General features: G+C 39.6%; 1 protein-coding gene across 1 annotated transcript in view; it reads right to left on the bottom strand.

Annotated features, from left to right (window-relative positions):
- NRXN3 (neurexin 3) overlaps positions 1-22,548 on the bottom strand; it is a 1,723,724-nt gene that overhangs the window by 942,869 nt on the left and 758,307 nt on the right. The window contains exon 10 of the mRNA XM_023726412.1: positions 1,148-1,267. Coding sequence (XP_023582180.1) covers positions 1,148-1,267 — 120 coding nt within the window. The remainder of the gene's footprint in view (positions 1-1,147; positions 1,268-22,548) is intronic.

Raw genomic sequence — 22,548 nt, 5'->3', positions numbered from 1 at the left:
ACTTCTTCACGAACCACTCCTAATTTCTCTAGCCCAAACTGATTATTTTCTCTTCTGATTGACAACTATAGTCTTCACCACCCAAATTAAAATCCCATTATATATTCTTGTCTTAGTTTCAAATACCAGAATCCTATCTAATCAATGGGATTGGTTCACTAATTAAAGAAATAGGCAACGCCTTGTACTTCCTTTTTATCTTCTATGATCCCTAGTACTCTGTTGGCTTACGATAGACTCTCAGGAAATATTTACTGGTTGTGTGGGAATTTGAATGTCTCTTTACATATGTATAAACGCATTCATTTACTCATTCTCCTCCGAAATATAAATTCACCAGGCAATTTATATTTGTTCACCACTTGTTGTCTTTCGTTCACCACTATATTCCCAATGCCTTTCAAAACAGCATTCAGTACATAATAGGCACTCAATTAATAACAATTAAATGAATAATGAATTAAACCAAATCTTTTTAGCACTTTCTAAGTATAATGCATTGTTCTACTTACTTTCACCTATGCTGTTGTTGTTGTTCTTATTAGAGGTCATCAAGTCTATTTCAATTCATAGCAATCCCATGTGACGGAGTAACCTCCTCCTAGAGTTTTCTAGGCTGTAATCTTTACGGAAGCAGATGGTTAGATCTTTCTCCCATAGAGCCACTGTGTGGGTTTGAATCACCAACCTTTCAACTAGCAGCTGAGCACTTAATTGTTTGTGCCACCAGTGCTTCTACTTTTACCTGTGATGTTCTGCATTTCTGGTTTATCTGTCTCCCTCTGGTAAAGAGTCAGGGAAGGGACTAGAACTTGGGAGGTTGACTGATAAGTGATTTTTGAATGACTGAACAATAGAATGAGCGGTAGAACCCTGCTTCCGTTCTCCAGGCATGTAATCTATACCTAAGGAGAGAGGTCCATAAATATTTCATTAGAGTAGGGGGTAAGTTCTACAATACAATTCTGTGAAAATACAGAGGAAGACTCTCTTAGGCTTGTGTGAGCTTGTCAACAGAGGATATAACCTGTGAGCTCAGTTAAGCAAACTAGAAGGTATTGGAAATAAATAAATAAACATTTTCTCACTGAAAGACCAAGAGGATTATGAGAGCAAAAAGAGAAAATATCACCATAGTTGTACTCACCCTCAGCTACATCATCATCCACTGTTAACTTAAGGCTTTTCCCTCTCCGCACCACCCGAACGGTGTGCCATTCATTGTCGTTGAGCTTCTGCCCCGCATACAGGGTCTCAGGTCCTTTGCCTAAGGACGGTGGTAAGTGCCAAAGTTAGAATCATTTCTAGAAGTCATGCTCGTAGTGCCAAGGTTCCCAAAGCCACACTGGTGCACGTGACCCAGGAGCACTCAAAGAACTGTACCTCCCCCAAAGTTCATCCTGGTTTCACTAATCCAACAGGGTCCTCCATAATAAATCCCCCCCACCCAAAGTCTCAATTACACCATTACAGACAATGACAAAATAATCTAAGAAGTAAGTGCCCTCCTTTATCTATGGGTACAAGGTTTTAAAATTCCAATGGCAATAAGTGAACAATTACAGGCAATAGTAGTCAATTTTCATTTTGTTTCCCAAAGTCTTAAAATTCAGATGAATTTCTTGGAGACACAGGAAATTCATCCCAAATTTTTGAGACTCACTTGGTCATTTAGGCATAATACACCAGTATGGCTTTTAGAGAGTATCCACCAATTGGATGAGAAAAGAACTCTGCAACGTATGTTTTCTTAACCTGATCTTTTCATTAACCCGTGGTCCTATCAACCACAGAAATCACATTGGTAATCATCACAATCCTAATAACAGCAAGGATTAAACCCCAATATAAATAATGCTCCTGAAGGGAAGATGATGGACCTCAGACTTATCCCATTTTTCATCATCCTCCAAAAAGATCCAAAGACCTAAAAAAAATATATAAAATTCCAAATGGAATCTTTTTTGGTCAGAGGAATGTTCTATAGGAAGGGCTGCCAGAGGAAGAAATAAACCAAATTGTTTCAAGATACCCACACTCAAGATGTTCAAGATGACGTTCAAGTTCACCCTAAGAAGAATCAGGACAAAATAAGAATAATTGTAATTAGATGACGACAGCTAACAAGATAGAGAGGCACTGAGGCATTGAGACAATCTAGTTAGTAAGGTAAAAAAATAAATGTCCTGGTGCTTAAGAGTGTATCATCACTCAACTGATGTGAAAATTGAAAAGACAAAGAAGATGTCACAGAACCAGAAAACTGAGATCAAGTTTTTTTCTCTCTAGCTGGAGAGCTAAAGCCTCTGCAAGAAGTTGCAGTTTAAAACTTTCTGGATCAGACTATCAACATGTAGAAAGCCCTATCCCTGAGAATGACTTAAAAAATAAAGATGAAATATGTAACTGGACAATATGTCCCTATGGATAGTATACATCTGAAATATTACAGAAGACCATATGCTAGGCTCCAACATATATCAAGCACAGGGGCTAGTACATAATAAGTGATTCATAAGTGCTTGTTGAATGACTGATGTCTACATAGGTCTCTATTTCTTTGGAAAAACCATCAAATAAGCTCAATACTTTTTTTTTTAAACTAAGTAATTTTGAAAGCTTTATTATACAGAGTTCATTAGACACTGTTTCGGCTCCCTTGCCCACAAGAGTGAAGTTATTATATAACGTTTAGGAGAAAGAAGGAAAAAGGACTACCACCTGGGTAGAAATTTTTTAAATCAGGTAATTTTAAATTTAAAAAAAAAAAAAAAAGTTGCCTTTGAGTAGATTCTGAGTTCCTGTGTGGTGCAAATGGTTAATGAGTTCAGCTGATAACCAAAAGGTTGGTGGTTTGAGTCTACCCAGAGGTGCCTCAGAAGAAAGGTCTGGCTATCTACCTCTAAAAATATCAGCCATTGAAAAGCCTATGGAGCACAGTTGTAGTCTGACACACATGAGGTCTCCATGAGTTGGAATCAACTCTTCTTGGCAATGAGTTCAATGGTTTAATTTTAATCTGCACTTTTTAATTTTTAGTCATTATCACTCCTATAGTGTATTTATAAAGGGTTATGGTAGCAGTTCAAGTTTGAGGAAATTTTTCTCTTAAAAATAAGAAACTAATTTTCTAAGTATACAGCAGATAATTTGAATTATTTTTTCAGAATGTACCCCACACCCCAAGTGCAATCCAAATTCACAAGAATTCTGAGAATCCGGTGAAGAAACTTAAAGTACACCAAACGTACCTATAATTGGGTCATGATGCAATGTGATCAATGAATCTTAGGAAAAAATAATTTTATAGTAGATCATTTTATATTCAATCTCACTTCCCTTAATTGTGAGTATGCCTGTCTTTTATATTACCAATTTATCAATTACATCAGGATTTTCCCTCCATTTTTGATCATTAGATAACAATGTTCACCATCTCTTTATATTCAGGCCTGAGATGGATGTAACGGTTGCCTTCACATCAGCAAACTCTGAGGGCACTGGGAGAAAATGGACCACATTTTGTGGGTAGTTTGCAGCAGAAACAGATGTTCTCAGAAGAAACAAATCTTCCTTTGTTTTGTGTGTGTGTGTTTATGTTTTTATCCCCTTTATTCTACATGCAAATGCTTCAACAATAATGAAGTAAAGAAGATGTGGAGAATATTGACTATAGAGGCAGAACCATTATGAATACAGGCTATTTAAAACATCTCCTGTAAGGCAGGCAGCATCTGTTTTTAGGGCAATTTTTGCACATCATTTAATTTTTATGATTACGAACAAGATAAGAGGGAAAATGACTAACACAAGCACAGCTAGTTTTAGGGCATAACTACATTAGTGTCATATTAGCCACAGATATGTAAAACAAGCTGGGCCTCAGCCCAATTTGTTTTAAATGCTGCTGACGCTTCGTAAGTATTTCAGCTCTTACAGTTCCTTGAAATGTCCATCACGGTCAGATTCAAACAAAAATATTTAACTTTCCATTTGATTCTAAAGCTTTAGGATATGATGGTCTACAACCAAAGATGTCAACAAATAACCAAAACCTCTCACGTTCCACTAGCTGTATTTGATACCTCCAACCCTAACAATTCCTATCACTCTAAAAGTTGAAGATTCACGCCCATCTTATAAGAATGGCAGGCAATAAATATTACTCAATATTCATTTCCAAGCAGCAAATAAATACATTTCAGTGAGCTTTTGAAAAACTCTCATGCGACAGAAGTGGAGAGTCAATGGCATTTATCTTTAATCAAGCCAAAAGGTCAACTTACCCTACTACAGTGAAAATGATGTTTAAACTCAGCTGGAAATCTAGGCAAATGGAGGGAAGGAGAAAATCTAATCTGTAATCCAGTGATGTAAGATGCAGACACAAGTTGGAAGTCGAAGCATAAAGCTGTTAGATTTTCAAAGCAGGAGGATCTAGTCTAGGAAAGATTTTTATCTGGTAGATTCAAGCACAAAGCTTATTGGCAGCATCAGAAAAACAATGAATGTAGAGTTTTTTTCACTCTACAGGAAGAGTAGTCCAGATATGAAGAAGAAAGAGGAAATCTTTTCTTTTTTTTTTTAGTTGGGATTTAAAATGAAACTGGTGGGAACTTAACAAAAAAAAAAAAACACTCAAAGTCATCCATCTTCCTGTTGTTCTTTTTCTTTTTAACAGCTAGGAGAAATATGATATGCAATTGAATGCATATTGGATATATGCATGAGAGGCATTTTCCTTTCTTCTATAGCTTAAGCAATAAATATTGATCACAAAATAATCATCTGATTCCCCTTAGACTGCTTAGACCATCATTATTTCATCTAAATACGGACAACCAATAAATTATCTGATACCTCTGGGTAGAATTTCCCAGGTAATGACATCCATGCCTGGAGCAAAGAAGCAAAATCCTATATCAAGATTTCTGGGATGCAAAAGTATATAGAAGTGGAGTTATTACTGTAGAATAGAGAGCTCATATGCCCATGCTTAATCTTGCCTCAGTGCAAACTCATTTAGCACCATCTCTTTGAGGTAAAGCTTTTTCGCACAGAAGATGGTTTAGTTCTCCATGAAGGGGGATAGAGAAGAGGGCACATGGTTGAAGGATATTGATTGGATTTTTTTTTTCTTGACTTGTCCCACAGTAACCTAGAAGTCCCATTTCCTTTAGAAGCCAGAATGAATAAGAAAAGCAAAATGGAAAATTAGAAGGGAAAGTTCTCTTTGAGAGAGAAATCATAGATGATTGCTTGGAGGTAGATGATACTCAGATATTAGCAGATATGTTTCCCTTTTTCAGTAAATAGGGCACGGGGGTGTGTGGTAAAAACCTATACTTGAGTATGAATAAGGGCACACACGGGGGTGTGTGGTAAAAACCTATACTTGAGTATGAATAAGGGCACACACCTTTGCAGGGTGGATTTTGGATTTTAATTAGTTTCAATGTAGTTAGATTTTCTATATTTTTTAAACCAGATTGTTCATTTAGAGGGATTTGTTATTCCCCCCAGGAGCAATATAACCAGAGTTACCCCCAATAAACATTGTTTGCCAATATAGTTCTAAGATCTGACCAAACCAACTAAACCTAATGGTTTTGCTCATATGCAGGGAGTAAAAATTCCTTCCATCTTCCAAAAGTGTAGTTTCCCACACATGGGTAGGTAGCATTTGGAAACTTTTTTGCTTACAGAAAAGAGAGAAGGGGCAATGCCTATACCATAATCATTTTGCTTTATCTGAATATCTTTCTATTTGTGCAAGAAGGTAAAAGAAACAGTAACTTGATTTCCCTTGGAGCTACGTTTCAGGTGAATCAAAATTCCTATAATGCATTAAAAATATGAAATTCACCCCCTTAGAAGGGGATAGTGAAAGGCGTGTATTTATACATCCGAATGATAAGTAAATAAATACTTATAATGATTGACTATGTTAGGTTTAAAGAACATCAGAAATATGTAAGAAGAGAAAACTTACCTTAATTCCCACCAGCACCATAGGTTAGGCTAGCTGAGCTGTGACAAGCATTTTACTAAGCCCATAACCCCATATACTATATACATTCAGTCTTCCTCCCCAGAGAGAATAGATTAGATAAGTAAACACCAGAGTGAGGAGAAAAAAGAGTGAAATTATGAAAGAAGGAGGGGAACAGAGAAATGGGAAAGAAACATTTCATTTTCTGTCCACAAAATTTCAGGTTCTGACTATTTTTGGTGGGGGAGATCACAAGCCAAGAGAGACCAAGGAGGTTGTTTTGTTGTTTTTAAATAAACTTATTCATTTCATGGAAAAAAAATTTCTAAAACATTTATTTTTAGAGACAGTTTGGCAAAACACCTCAGATGGATAATTGCATTCGCGCCGGAGTCCTCACATCTCAGGAAGAGCTGTCCCACTTTCTGCAATAGGTGTGAAAGGCACAGACAGCTTTCTGGAAGTTTCTACTAAGAAGCCTCACAGTGAGGTGTGAGGAAAACCAACAAGCCACTGCTCAGGCCAAGCACATGCACCCTGCTTCTGGTTAAAATCCACTAAAAACACTACCAATATTTATCCAATGTGAATAAGTAAATGTACCAGTCAGCCTGCCACATATAACATGTTCAACTATGGGTTATCCATCCCTTTCCCCATGGCTCATTTATTGTGCTCCCGGTTCGAATGGTAAAGCATTTCTACAAACTTCTGGCAATGTTTTAAAGAAACTATATATTCATTAGGAAAAATAAAAGTTGTCATCAAGTCGATTTTGATGCATAGCAACCCTACAGGACAGAATAGTACTGCCCCACAGGGTTTCCAAGGAGTGACTGGTGGATTTGAACTGCTGACCTTTTGGTTAGCAGCTGAGCTCTTAACAACTGTGCCACCAGGGCTCCCATATATTCATATATGTAACAAATGTTTATTGAACATCTACATGGGACCAGGCAGGCACTGTTGTAGGTGTGGGGATGGAGAGATAAACAACATAGACAAGACACCTGCCCTTATGAAGTTTATAGTCTAGTTTGGGTCTGAGGCATGAAAGATATATAAATAAAAATATATGAGATAATTTCAGATAGGGTTGAGTCTTATGAAGAAAATAAACCAGGGTAGTATGATGAAAAGTAGCTGTGGAGAGTAGGGGTAGAGAGTGAGGACAGAGGAGCAGATACTTAAAATATGGTCCAGGAAGGCCTCTCTGAGGTGACTTCCCTATTCTTGGCTTAAGCCTGGTTGGAGGGAGACATTATTAACTGAGATGGTCAGGGAAGTCTTCTCTGAGGTGGTGACATTTGAGAGGGAAACAATCATGCAAATATCTGATGCAATGGGACCAGCAAGAGCAGAAACCCAGAATGAACTTGGCATGTTGGAGAAAAATAGGAAGCCCATTATGGCTGCAGCTTGGGCAAAAGGAGAGATAGTACTAGAAAGGCCGGTGAGTAGGCATAGGCCAGATCATGTGAAGCCCCAGACAACCTGGTGCAGAACCTGAAAGCTGTTCTAAGTGCAACAGGAAGCCACTAGAAGATTTTAAGCAAGGGAGTCATATGATCTAATCTAAATTTTAAAAATGACTCTGGCTGCTATGGGTACATTGCAAAAGGGGCCACTAAAGGAAACAAGGGGACCTATTAGGAATCTGTTAAGGTGGCTTGGACCAGGGAAGCAACATTAGAAATAGAAGTGGTGAGATTTGGGATATATTTTAGAGGTGGGGTCAACAGGACATGGCGATTGGGTTGGGGCGCAGATTGGGATTGGAGGAAGGAAAGCAAGGAATCAATGGTGACTCCTGGGTTTTGGTCTGAGAATCTGGGGATATGGAGGCACCATGAACTGGGAAGGGAAAGATTTCAGAGAAAGTAGGACACAATTGTATTAGCAAGGGGATATTGCTTGTTATTTGTGTCTTTTCTATATAGCATCAGTCACACTCAGTACCAGTACCTCACAGCTTCTCTGCTGCTGAAAGACATGAATCAAAGTTCACTACTTGTACATATTCTCAGTACAGTGTTAATTTGCATCTTGAGTCACCACTGGCTACTGATGACACAGGTTGTTGGGTTACTGTTACTGTCTTTCCTCTTTCCTTGCTTCCTTTCTCCCTCCCTTCCTTCCTGCCTCTCTCATTTTTTTCTACTTTCCTCTCTCCCTTCTTTCCTCCTGTTCTTTTCTCCTTCTCTTCCTCCCTTCATTCCTTCCTCCCTCTCTCCCTTCTTTTCTTTCTTCCTTCTTTCCTTACATTGTCTGCATGGTTTCAGTTATGATGCCTGAGGACTGAAATAAGGAGTGTCCCTCGCATGACAAAGCAAACACTAGCAGCCCCTTCAATAGGATCTCTAAATTGTGATCGCAGTGTAAAATGACCCTGGTCATCTTGGCAAGGAGAATGGAGCATCTCCATTTTGAAATGGAATGAATCTGGGGCAGATATGTCTCCAAGGAACAAATGATTACACAAAAGATAAGAAAGAATCTTGCCTCCAATTTACTGCCAAATCTCTACCTTAAGTCATAAATTTACAGCATTGCTCAGGAGTGGTGAGCTGAGGGCAGTCCTACGATTTTGTATGATAATCTCTCTCCATGAAGCCACTTTTCAAGAGATAAGGGCAGCTTGCTCAGGGATAGGCTCAGGGATATTGATTCTGCTTTTGCTTAAAAAAAAAATTCTAAAATATACTAGTACTTTTCTCATCTATGTCTCAGTATAATTAATACAAATTAGTTTTCCTTCGATGATTTAAGATGTTATAGTACCTTAGGGTCTTTCTCACTATGTGATCTTTTTATTCAGCACTAAAGACACAGATTTTGAAGTCAAAAGAGACCAAGTAAAGGTGAGTCTAACCAGGATGTGCCTAGAAGCTGCTTTCTCCAATCCTCAATAAATTTCCAATTTAAATCTGTTTCCTTATGAATTTCCTTTTCTCCTAAAAAGCAAAGTTAAATACACACTATACATACACACACACACACATCCAGTTATGAATTGAAAGGTCTAGTTAATTAATCCTAATTATGAATACTTCGTTTAAGGTATGGATTAAGAAAGATGTAATACATCTCCCATTCGTCCTCCTTCATACACTTTCAGAAGTTCTCTACCTCCATCCATCCTTTCTTGGATTTCCTTGACTCTCCCAGCTGAAAGTGTTCACTTTTCCAATAATTCAACTGTCCTTTTGTTTTATAAACCTTCACTCTGTCTCTTGCATGGCAAATATTTTTTTAGATCCATTGCTTCCACTTTGATGCCCACTGAGAGAAAATGCTACCTCTGTAGTTCCCAACAACTAAGCATAGTGCCTTGTGCCAAGAAAGTACTCAATGTATGAGAAAAGTGAATAAATAGAATTAAACCAATTGATTAAACAACTGAGCAAATGTGTTGTGGGAGAGAAGAGAAGTGGAAGAGGAGCAGAAGAGAGCAGCAACCTATTTTAGCAATAGGGTGAAATGAACAAATTTAGGATGGTATTCAACATAGTAATAAATAAATATAAATTAATCAATAAGAAAATGTACAGAAATGGAAGAATAAATAAATGGCTGTGCAAATTTACTGAGGGTGAAGGAAGAAGAGGGACCAAAATGTACATTGCATTTTGCAGTAGAGTGAATTAGATAAATTTGGAGCTAAAGGATACTGGGTAGTAGAGTTAAATAAAATGAAGACAGTACTTCTCCTTCTAAATATATAAACATTTTTTTCCTGCCAAAATAAAATGTAGCTTTCTGGGAAACTGACACGGGAATGAAAGAAACATTTATAAAGAGGTACCAGTTGCTTTGGATACATGACTTTATTTAGTTCTGTAATAACCCTATGAAGCTGGTATTTTTTACCCCAGCTTTGCAAATGAGGAGGCAGAACAAAGCTCCACAGCTGTCAGCGTCACAAGTCTCTGGGACTCAACCCCAGGGCGATCTGGCTGCAAAATCTCTCTGTGACGCCATGTTTGTTCCCATAGCTTCCCCATGGTTATGCCCCTGGGATTTGAGGAGGAATAAGGTGAAGCTAAGTATAGTGAGAAAGCCAGATAAAGGGCATGGAGGAAGTGGAGAGAATACTGCCAAATATGAAATAGAAAATTTAATTGGGGGTGTTTAATGAAAACAGGACCTGGTTGGGGTTTTTTGTTGTTTTTGTTGTTATTGTTTTTATTTATTTGCAAGACTAGGGCAAAGGCCTAGCATATAGAACCTATTAATAAAGTCAGAAGAAGTTAAATGTTTATTTTAGAAAAGAAAGGGAAGGGTGCAATTATCATATTCGTATGCACTTTAAGCAAAAGCTTTGGGGACACTGCATCCCTTGCCCTCAGCTGACCTCTATTTCAGCCACAGCAGCAGCACAGATGTGAGCTCAGATACGGCCTGCCAGTCCCCAGCTCAGGCTAGGCCAGCCCTTGGACCTTCTCTTTCATCAGGGGTGCCTACCCTCCTTGCATGAAAGTGCAACCATAAAGTGGGAGGAGGGGGAAGGTAGTAACATCCCAGGGGGAAACCATCAAACAACAGGAACTGAACTAATGGATCAATGCCCCAACTTCCTGTCCTTTAAGAGAACAATTCTGGGGGGCATTCACTACACTACCCACCATATTCCCTACTTCTACAATGGCCCCAGTAGAAACCTTGCCAATGGACACTCACACTGGTGTCCCCTCCATCACTGCCCACTCTCCCTGCTCTGTCACTCACACTTTTGGAGATCACATCCCTAAAAACCACCTGACCCAAATCCTTGTCTCAGGTGTGCTTTGATGGGAACTCAAACTAGGATAACCTTTACACAGGACTTTATTATTTCATGGGCAGTAACTCAAACTGTATAACTACACTGTGAAGTAGGTAATATTAATTAACTATGATAAGATTCAAAGATGTTAAGTGACGTGCCCAAGATAAAAAACTATTAAATTGTAAAATTAAATCAAGAATTCAGACTTCCTGACTCCAAAGACAAAGATCTTTCCATTGATGTAGAGCTGCTGAAGTCCATGAAGTCCACAGAGGAGAGGTCACAGTGGTCTGCTATCAACATTGAGGGCAAACTGAGGGGCTTATTGTTCTTGTCTGCCATTGAGTTGGCACCTGACTCATGGTGAACCCATGCACAACTGGATCAAATCATTGTGATCCATAGGGTTTTCATTGGCTGATTTTTCTGAAGTAGCCAGCTAGGCCTTTCTCCCTAGTCTGACTTAATCTGGAAGCTCCACTGAAACCTGTTCAGCATCATAGTAACACAAAACTTACCACTTTAAGAGACAGGTGGTGGCTACTCATGAGGTGCACTGGCCAGGAATCGAAACTGGGTCTCTTGCATGGAAGGCAAGAATTGTACCACTGAACCTCCACCGCCCCCGAACTGAAGGGTAGTAGCTGTAAATTACCAAAAGTTGACCAAACATCGAGGCTGTGAAGGAGTGATATAGGTCTCTAAAGTAATCACACACCTCTACACTGTGAACCATGGAGAGATTTTGAGAAGGTGAGACCACCATCATTCTTAAATCTCACAGGTCCATTCAAAACAGAGCCAAAATATATGGTCTCAATACCCGAAGTATCTGTAGGCTTTATGTTTCTAAATAAACTGTGGGCTCTGTTTAAGATATAAAGACATAGTCATTAGGTTTTAAAAGTACCTCAAGACAAAGAGTTTTGTGAAGTGGCATTTCCAGATCAATCTCTATGTTTGCAGCATCCCCTTCCCACAATAGAAAGTCCTAAACCTAAGGTAAGAATGGAAAAGAAGTGATATTTGCAACCCATCTCCTTGGGATCATGATTCAAATCTTATCAGCTTATGAGTGAGCTTCATGGCTTTAGCTGATCACCCACTATGGACAGAGGCAGCCACCACACAGAATGGTCTTGTCACCTGGTTGGACTCCTTTATCCCCTTAACATCTGGTTTATGCAACTGGAGGAGGCAGGAGCCTGGATTAGTAGAACGATCACTCTGTTCTAATCCTAGCTCCCTAAGATGATGATCCCTCTCCCTCTTCAAATAGTAATGTAGGTTTGAAAACATGAAAAATTATAGCTCTTAATTTCAGTAGTAATATCCTCTCTTTACATGGCCACTAAGATTAAACTTGCAAAGGAGTACATAGAGGGAAAAATTAAAACCAGAGCATCAACAGAAATAAATTAAGAGCATTTTAATTCAGAGGTTATCTGTCTCTCCTTAAGTAAAACTTCAATGCAACTGGGTCCTAATGCAGCAAGAGTGGCCTTAGGTAAAGTATGCCAACCAGCTACCTTGGTGAAAACGGCTAACTGTCTTTAGACTTTTGTGCAACAGCTTGAGGCACAACATGGATGTGAACACCAGGCTGTTAACTGCTTTATCTATGCATCCTGAATTCTTCACTAATCTGGGGCCACGAAGCAAAAATAAACTTTCTATTGAAGAGGGTAAAATCTTCACCCTACTTCCAGGTTGTATAAAGTAAGACAAGCTCAATCTAAAAATTCAAGACCTACTATACAGGCATCATGGAGCATTCTGGTGATGCAAAGATGAAAAAGACACACTGTAGTCAAGGAGTTCACAGTCTACGGGGATGATGAACAAATAAAAACCAAGTGTGTGAGAAAAGGGGGTGCAGAGGTTTGCACTAGGTGCCTTGTTGTGAGGCACTTGGTCAATCCTAAAGTCAAAGTAATTACCTATCCTTTTCTCGTCACATTTTTCATGCAGGACTATACAGCTCCTATAAGGCAGAGACAAGACCTTCATTGTTGCAGCAGATTCTCGAATAAAGTTGAAGAGTGAATGAATACATTTCTTCCTCTCATACGTGTATTAAAACCAGTTACTATCAAGTTGACTCCAACTCATGGCAACCCCATGAGTGTCAGAGCATAACTGTGCTCCATGGGTATTCACTGTCTGATGTTTTGTAGATCACCAGGACCAAGGCACCTCTGGGTAGACTTGAACCTCCAACCATTCAGTTACCAGCCAAGTGTGTCAACCATTTGCACTGCCTAGAGACTCCTATAATTGCATTAGATCCTATAATTGTACTTAGTGTTCACCAGACCCCATTCTGAGTGCTTTACTTATATTAACTTATCTAATACTCATATCAATCCCATAAGGTAGTTGTGGTTGATTGAATTATTTGTTCACAACATTTGCTGCCCCTTCCTACCAGCCTCTCCCTAATAGATGCATCCTTTCTGAAAGATTATACTCCCTGCCTCATTATGTCTGGCATTTCTGTGTGACTTGCTTCATAGCTTGGGCACTCAGAAAATTTAAGAGCTATCTCTGCCAGCTCTTAAATCTCCGCCAGCTCTCTTTTTCCTTTGCCACAAATCCAGTATGTGACAGATTGGGGCCACTTCTTCAGCCAGGGCTCTAAAATGAAGAGGACATGAGGCAGACACTAATGTGAGTGAGAACTAAAGCTCTGCTCTTTGAAGTCACTAAGATTTCAGGAAGACATTCATTACTGCAGCAAAACTGACTTAAGCTAACTGATATACAGGTCTTAGTAACATCCCCATTTTACACTTGAGGAAACTGAGAAGCTTGGTTCAGTTTTGCTCTAAATAATGACACTGTCCTAGCCAAGGGATGTACCAAGGATGGCTAACATGCAAAGAGTAATCCTCACAGTAAGATATTCTATACATCATCTAAAGGATAAAAAATATAAAACTATTAAATCAATATATACCATGGATATACCTTTAATTTCTGGGTGGATAGAAAAGGAAGAAAGGCAAAGAAGAAAAGAAGGCAAAATAAAATGAGAGACGAGAGAAACCTACAGAGAAAATGACAGGGGAGAAGACCGATTAAAAGAAATCTCAATGTTTGTCAAATTGCTCAGAGGCAAATCCCTCTCCTGGAAAAATAAAATTCTTAAGATTTTTATCTGTGAATTTTTCCAGAACACAGAACAAATAAAAGTGTTTGGAAGCATGCATTTTGAAAAGGATCTTTTTTTTTTCCTATTTTAATGGAATAAACCTCTCTGCAATCTACAGGGTGGCAAGTGGCACAATTCACCCAGGGGCAAGGCGTCTATATTAATGGAATAGTCTTGTCTTTTTGTTTTTTTCAGAGCAGTTAAGGACTAATATAAGCCAGTGGTTCTCACATTTAAAACTTCATAAGAGGCATCTATGGATAATGTTAAGAATTCAGATTCCAGGGCTCCACCTTTAATGTTTCTGATTCAGAAGATCTGGGGTGGAACCTATAAAATGGCATTCTAATAAGGCCCAGGTATTCCTGATGCAGGTGATCCTCAGACCACACTTTGGAAAAATGGAGAACACTTCTTCATTTTACTGAAGTGGATTCTGAGGCCCTCCACTTGGTAGAAAGAATTTCCCATGACTGTATAAATAGAGCCCAGTATGACTCCCAGTCCAGTGCTCGTTGCATTGGACTGGTGATTTTGCTAGAGACTTTTAAGCCTTTAATTTTTGTAGCCATCCCTGGATAGTGCAAATGGCTAACACACTCAGCGGCTAACTGAAAGGTGGTAGGTTCCAGTCCCTCCAGAGGCACCTTGGAAGAAAGGATTGGCAATCTACTTTTGAAAAAATCAGTCATTGAAAATCCTTTGAAGCACAGTTCTACTCTAACACCAATGGGATCACCATAAGTGAATGAGTGAAATCCCTTCCTCACACCCATACACTTAACTCAAAGCTTCCCTTCCGCTATCAGAGAAAGTTCCCTTCCTCCTTATCCAAGACTAAACAATCCTCTGATTTTTTTCTTTGTCATTTTTTTTCCTCCATTCCTTGGAAACTTGTTCCAACAACGATCTCCCCATCTCTTCTACCTTCAAAATTTTCCTGCGACCTTTTCCCCTTTAGGCACTTTCAATTTCATCTGTCTCACAGAAGCACTCCCCATGACCCTGTCTTTTTCTCTTTTTCTGTTCATTCACCTTGACATTTCATTCATTCACTTTGACACTTTGTATGCCCACTAGACATACAAAGCCCTTTGGGACATGGCCCCAGCATAATTTTTTATAACATTATCTCTCATACTGCATATACAGTAAAACCTGCAAAAGCTAGAACCTGTGTAAGTCAGAAACCTGTCAGAGAAGGAAAACCCAAATATTTTCCACTAAAACAAATGACAAAAAAGTGGTAAGACTGCACCCTGTCAAAGGCAGAAAACTTGCCAGACCCAGAAAAATCAGGCAGTCCTGTCAAGTTTTGGCTCTCACGGATTTCACTGTAATATTCTAACTATATCAAGTTGCACCTGGTTATTTCATCCATCTAAACCTATGCACGTTAGTCCTGCTGCCCATCAGCTACCTGGGAAACAAGTACTCACTCTCAGAACCTAATTTGAATATGTCCACATTGAAGCCCTTCCCATCAGTCCCTTAAACTCACTAAAACTCTACTTTTTTTCATCTATACAATATGACATGAGAATAATAACTACTTCACAGGGTTATGTGAGGAATAGGCAAGGTAATGTATGCAAAACATTTAATAGTAGTTGGTATCTAGTACATATTAAGGGAAGGTTACCAACTGTAGTGATCATTCAAATGTCTCTCTACCACATTTGAGATGATAGCCATGAAGCAGGAGGCCTGTAGTAAACTGCCATCTGAAAGATATTATATCATGGGAGACATCCTTAAAATAACTCTATCACATCACAAAACCAGCTCAGAACAAGATAACATCTGCAAGCAAAGTGATGGTTTCCATGCAAGTTCCTTTTACTCTCTCTGTCCATGTATTTGGTTGAAAAAGAAGAAGGGGAAGGAGAAAGCACGAAGGACTGCTGTTTATGGAGTACCTGTTATGGGCCAAGCACTTTGTGGTTATTTTTTATAACTCAACTTTCATTGGCATAGCTATCTATGTACTGTATGAAGTTGGGATTTCTATTCTCATTTTATAAGGAAAAAAACCTGAGAATCAGAGAATTTAAGTAACATGACTAAGGTCATTTAGGTTGTAAAGAACAGAACAAGGGTTCAAACTCATCTCTGTGTTTTCAAATCGGAGTTTTTTCCATACACTTCACATTTCCATGAGTCAAACATTTTTATTAGTCAGTACATTAGCACTTGAGATCAATACCAATGGCTAGTAAAGTCATATTGTTTATAGGTAATTTAGAGCTATTTATCATTTTTATAATGTATCCTTATTGGCAATTATTTGGCAAAGAGATGATTTTAAAGACATTCCTTCAAGACGTTCATTTTTGTTTCTTTTTTATAAGTCACTGAGACTACTCCATTCAGTTATTTTCAGTAGATTTTTAACTGTCCAACCCTGCTTGAAAAGAGTATTTCAAATGCATAATTCAGTGAACTTCAGTGAACTTGATTATTCTTTTTCTCCAAATATTTCATATCTGACATACTGGGATCAGAGATTCTCCAGTTTGGAATCACTTGTTGTGGCTCCAGTGACCTGGGGGTAGAGGCTCAGTGTGAAGACAGAAAGAGTTAAGGGCCAGAGAAAAGGCTGTTGAAGCTCATAGGAAACACTGGTATGGATCAGAGACAAGACTATTGAAGGTTGGTGATAATATAGATGGTGGTGGAGAAGGAAGTAGTGTTTTGAGGAGAGGGATTGGGAGGGACTCCAGACACATTTGAAGGAGAAGGTGGTGGTTTCATGCTTTCAAGGAAGGAGCTTTGTGTCTAGTGTCCTGCTGGGGTAGTTCTTTTTGGACAAACCTTGCATCTGGCTCCAGAGTCCATGCTCTGAACCATGATGTGATATTGGTTCCCCAACACACTGTCTACTAAGATGACCTATTGCATCCAACTCAACATTGGTCCACTGTGATTAGAACACAACCTCAGAGTCCCCCTCTTCTCTGGCCCAGAAGCAAGCTTTTTCAGATTTCCTAAGACTCTAATGGATGCCTCCACTCTGAACCCTTTTGCTAATGGTGGGTCTTTTAGAATAAAAAGGACTGGAACAGGGTCCTTGTCCATTTCAGAGGGTACTAGACATTCCCACAAATGGCATCAGGGTGCTGGGGTGAAGGGCTACAGGAAACTAGTGGAGATGATAAGGCACAAAATCACTGCTGCTACCCCATATTTGAAGTAGCCCTGGTGGCACAGTGGTTGGGCGCTCGGCTGCTAACCAAAAGGTCAGTGGATCCAACCCAACAGCGGTTCTATGGGAGAAAAGACTTGGTAATCTGTTTCCGTAAAGATTACAGCCTAGGAAACACTGTGGGGGAAGTCTTGTTCTGTCCTATAGGGTCATTATGAGTTGGAATCAACGCGATGGCACACAACCACAACAACAATCTTATGCTGGGGCTTAATATTTAATCCTCACAATATTGTGAAGAAAGCATTAGTATCCTATTTTATAGATGATGAAAGTAAGAAACAGGGATGTTAAATTATCTTGGCCAAGGACAACAGCTAATAAGTAGATACAAAGCCAGGTTTATCTGAATGCTAAGCCTTCGCTCTTATACTTAGATGCTGTCTGAATAGATAAGGAAACTGTGAGTGGGGGCAGGGCTTCAGGCCAAGTTAACATGACAGTGCAGCTCTGAGGGAGCAGAGTGGAGGTCTGGCGAAAAAGCAACCTGATAGAGGAACCAAAGATGTTTTTTCGAACAGACACACTCAACGTGGATGAGAAAGGGGGAGGGGTGTATGAGATAACAGGGAATCCCAAGGGCTGGCATGGATGAGGAGAGAGGAATGCCTGTAGGTCATAGATCATGCCACTGCAGGAGGGGACATTTGTATATCGGGGCATATAATTATGCAGTGAGCTTACACTGACCCAGGCCTGGCTGCAATGTCTATGAGAACTCAATGAGTCACCCTGGTCTCAATAACATGACTTTCTATTTCCCACTGATTTTCAGGTGATGCTGCTACAAACTCCGTAAAGACAGAGATTGTGCCTGTCTTCTTCACATTCTAGTCTGCTGCCTAGACATGGTAGTTACTCACCAGGCATCTATATGAATGTATATGAATACACATGAATGTAGTTTGTGGACCCTGACATTCAAATTGCGAATCAAGCAACATCCTCTTACATGGAAACAGGCAAACAACGTGACTATGTGTTTATTACATCTAATTACATACTCTGTTGAGGCTAAATGTGCTCCTACTGACCCATAACTTAGCTACCACTTGTGTGGTGCTGTGATTTGATCCAGTTCCCTCGAGCTAGAAGAAAGACAAGGTCCCGCACACAGTTTGGCACACAGTAGGCGCCCAACAGACTAGTGCTACTTGTTATTACTGATTTACAAAATCACATTTAAGTGATCAAAAAATCAAGTAATAGGAATAAGTGGTAGTTTGGGAACAAGTTCAAAGGAGGGAATGAAGGGAAAGAAATGCCCTATAAGCACAGTATTTTAAACTGATAGTATAAAAATCCTCCTTACTCTAAGAACAAATATCTGCCCAACAGTTGCATGATGACATCCATTTCTGTGTTATTAAATACTTAATAACTCAATTAATAACTCTTCAAATACTTAGTGTTCATTTAAAACACACTGAAATTTGTCTAGTGGCAGGGATAAAAGGAGGAATGCAGTAAGATCCCTGGGTCAAAGTTGCTTAGAGTCGAACGGAGGAGATAATCACATAAAAATGTAGTGAAGCAAAAAAACCCATTGCCATCGAGTCAATTCTGACGCCTAGCGACCCTATAAGTGCTCTGTTACTAGAAGTCCTTGGGTGGTGCAAACAGTTAAGTGCCCGACTACTAGTCAATAGTTTGGCAGTTCAAACCCACCCAGAGGCACCTTGGAAGACGGCCTAGCAATCTGCTTCTGAAAGTTCACTGCTTTGAAAACTCTAAGAAGCAGTTCTACTCTGTACACATTGGGTCACCATGAGTCAGAATCGACTAGAAGGCAGCTAACAACAACTATTAGGGTATACTCTTCATACTGTACCTTAGGAACAGAGAAGAACAAGGTAATTGTGTGTATGCAGTATGCATGTGCCTACGCATGCGTGTGCATTTTAGTGTGGTTTTGGGGTTGCACAGGTAGTAGTGTTGAGTGAAGCTTCCAAGAGAAAGTAACGCTTTTGCTTCTTAAGGACTGATCAGGAGTTTGTGCTCCACATAGACCAGAAATGGTAAGGCATCCCATACCATCTACAGAGGTTGAGAGAGCTTGGCAAGTTCAGGGAACAGTGAGTAGTTCTACATGGCAGGAAAGTGGGGGGCATTTTTATAAGAGGTAGGAGATGAGTCTAAAGAGATAGTCAAGGGCAGATTTTGAAGGAGCTTTGTGCTATGTTAAGGATTTTGCATTTTATCTTCCAGGCCAAAAAGAGCCCTTGAAATATCTTCAACAGTATAAAACGAGTGTTTGCTGTATTATTTAAGATCATTCAGTTCTGATTAGGAGAATAATTAAAAACAAATGCAATGAATAAAACTCAATGGATGTGTCAAGTATAGAGAGTAATTGGGTAACCTGTGAGGCCTGTTAAATGTAGAGAAAATAAATGGAGTATGCCTATGCTGAACAAAGATACAAATGATGGAACAAATGAAAGTTACTTGCCTATAAAAAGGGATTGAAGTACTGAGTAAACCTTAAATATTCATAAAGCTCAGACAATGCTACCTCCAGACTAAAGGCTGTGTCATCCCTAAATTAGTCAACCCGTTGGTGACATCCATTATGGTCCCACTCTGGCCCTGTATTTGCTCTGTTAGAGGCACATAGATAAAACCTATACCTATAGGTTTCACCAGTGGCGAGACTTACTGCACTTGCTTCTCTCAAGTAGGACAAGTGTATGCTGGCTCTAGACACCTCCCGGCTGCTGTGTCCCTTTCTTATTCTCAATTCTGGTCTTTGTAACTGGCCTGTCAGCAGGGAAGGCTGATATAGCAGAGAGAGAACAAGATATATGAATGTCACATAACCCAGGACGCAGGTAGGATGGTCCTTTCATCCTGCTCTCACCCTATCCTGAATGTGTTCACCTGTCCATCGCTTTCCCCTTGTTTTCCACTGTGTGTTTACCTTGATTTAATAACCTTATGATTCAAACATCTTAATTTGGTCTGTGAGCCTTTCTGTTCTGGGACCTCTGGAGAAGCTTGCCTTAATGTATTGGGAGACTACCATTGCCTCAGGGTAATTTCACACATGATACAGGGGAGTGACATAATCAGATTATTGTTTCAGAAAAATCGCTCTGACCCTTCAAGTGTAAAACTCAGAAGCTGGGGAATGAGACTGGAGGCAGAGAGACCAGATCCTGGCTGCCTTTTCCAGCCAAAGAAATGCAACACTTGTTTCACAAAAGGAGGATCTACACAGGAGGTAGAATCTCCGGGCTCACACAAGAGAAAATGTCCTCAAGAACTGAATGCTTTAATTTTCTTTCTTTTTTTTAGTTTTTTAAAAGTTTTTATTTTGAAATAATTTAGACAGACAAGAAGTTGCAAAAATAGTACAGGAAAATCCTTTGTACCCATCACCCAGCTTCCCCCAGTGGTAACATCTTATGCTAATGGTAATTATAGTTCATTATCAAAACCAGGAAATTGCTATTAGCACAACATAATTAACTAGAATATAGACTTTAATCAGATTTCACCAATTTTTGAATGGTTTACTCTTAAACCAGAACAAACTCGACTCCTAAAAATGCCACAAAGTCAACGCAGAAACTACCTGGAGAAAAAAAAATCCTAACATCAAATAAAGAAAGGCTGAGATTTTTCCACATCCACCTAGGATTATCGACCCTTACTAGCACACTGAGGGTGCCAGGAGAGCTTGCAGAGATAATGGCCCACCACAATTACAACATGGCCCCATAATATCTGATGCAGGCTGGCAGGATGCCTGAAGAAACCAAAACCAGCACACTAAAAATCACCTGGTGAAGGAAAGAACTGAATGACAATTCAACTGCCTTACAATAAGAAGTGAGCCAGCAGGGTGTAAGGAAGAACATTGGATTTTGAGCTAGCCAGACCTGGCTTCAAATTCCTGTTCTAACACTTACAAGCTGTGTGACCTTGGACAGACACCTTCACATCTCTGGGCCTCTGTCTCTCAGCTTGTAAACTGATAAGAATAATAATGAGGGACAAATGAGATAACATAGGAAATGTGTACAGTGCAGACCTGGCATTGGTGAGGCCCCCTTCTATGTTTGCCCTCTCCACGTTCATGCCCATGTAGGTCTATAAATGAATAATGGAATAATTAGCAACTCAGATGAATAATTAACAACTCATATCCAACAGCTTACCCTAAAGCCAAACGTAATTGTTTGTCTGAAGGTGACTATTAATCTCCATTTCTTCTGTCTCCAGTTTATACCAATGTTAAGGAGATATTACTTCAAACAACCTAATAATGCCGGCGGTTGCTAAGGAAACTTCCCTAGAGATAAGCAACTCTAGTGTTGGGTCATTTGGATTTCAAGCAGTCAGGCTTTGGAGAAACTGCAGCACATTCTCCTCCGAAGGAAACACTGTTCGTCCGTGAGCTCTGGGACATCTTAAGCAGCTTACAAATTCCTGAAGTAGTGAACTCAACCTTAAAGCCACTGTGTGAAGTCAGCATCATTTATATGTCCCTAGAAGGTAGACAGGAGCCCTGGCGGTGCAGTGGTGAAGAGCTCAGCTGTCATCCAAAAGGTCGGCAGTTCAAATCCAACAGTTGCTCCTTGGAAACTTTATGGGGCCATTCTACTCTGTCCTAGAGGGTTGCTATGAGTCGTAATTGGCAGAGAATTCCCCAGTAATAGCTTCCATTCTTGAAGACTAAGGTGAGCCTGACCCAAGCAATGGTGTTTTCAATTGCCTCATATGCATGCAAAAGCTGAACAATGAATAACGAAGACCTAGGAAGAAATGACACCTTTGAATTATGGTGTTGGCAAAGAATATCGAATATACCATGAACTGCCAGAAGAATGAACAAATCTGTCTTGGAAGACGTACAGCCAGAATGCACGTTAGAAGTGAGGATGGCGAGACAACGTCTCACAGACTTTGGACATGTTATCAGGAGGGATCAGTCCCTGGAGAAGGACATGATGCTTGGTGAAGTAGCGGGTCAGCGAAAAAGACGAAGACCTTCAACAAGCTGGATTGACACAGTAAGTGCAACAATGGGCTCAAGCATAACAATGATTGTGAGGATAGCACAGGACCGGGCAGTGTTTTGTTCTGTTGTACACAGGATTGCTATGAGTTGGAACCAACTCAATGGCATCTAACAACAACAACAGCTTCCATTCTGAAGCCTGTCATATTTTCATGAAAAATCCTACTTCTAATATTGCTTTTCTTTTTTAAAAAATTATGTTTTTACAACCTAAATATCACACACACACACACACACACACACACATACACACACACAATTATTGTTAGATTTTGGAAAAAGAGACACGAGTTTGGCCCAACGAAAACAAAGCCCTGGCCCAGATGGCTTCACTGGAGAATTCTACCAAACTTTCAGAGAAGAGTTAACATCACTACTACTAAAGTTATTTTAGAGCATAGAA

This window comes from Trichechus manatus, unplaced genomic scaffold, assembly GCF_000243295.1.
Source record: "Trichechus manatus latirostris isolate Lorelei unplaced genomic scaffold, TriManLat1.0 scaffold00010, whole genome shotgun sequence".
In the NCBI taxonomy this organism is placed as follows: domain Eukaryota; kingdom Metazoa; phylum Chordata; class Mammalia; order Sirenia; family Trichechidae; genus Trichechus; species Trichechus manatus.
Note: the sequence above shows the minus strand (reverse complement) of the source record. Positions and strands in the feature narration are given on the sequence as shown.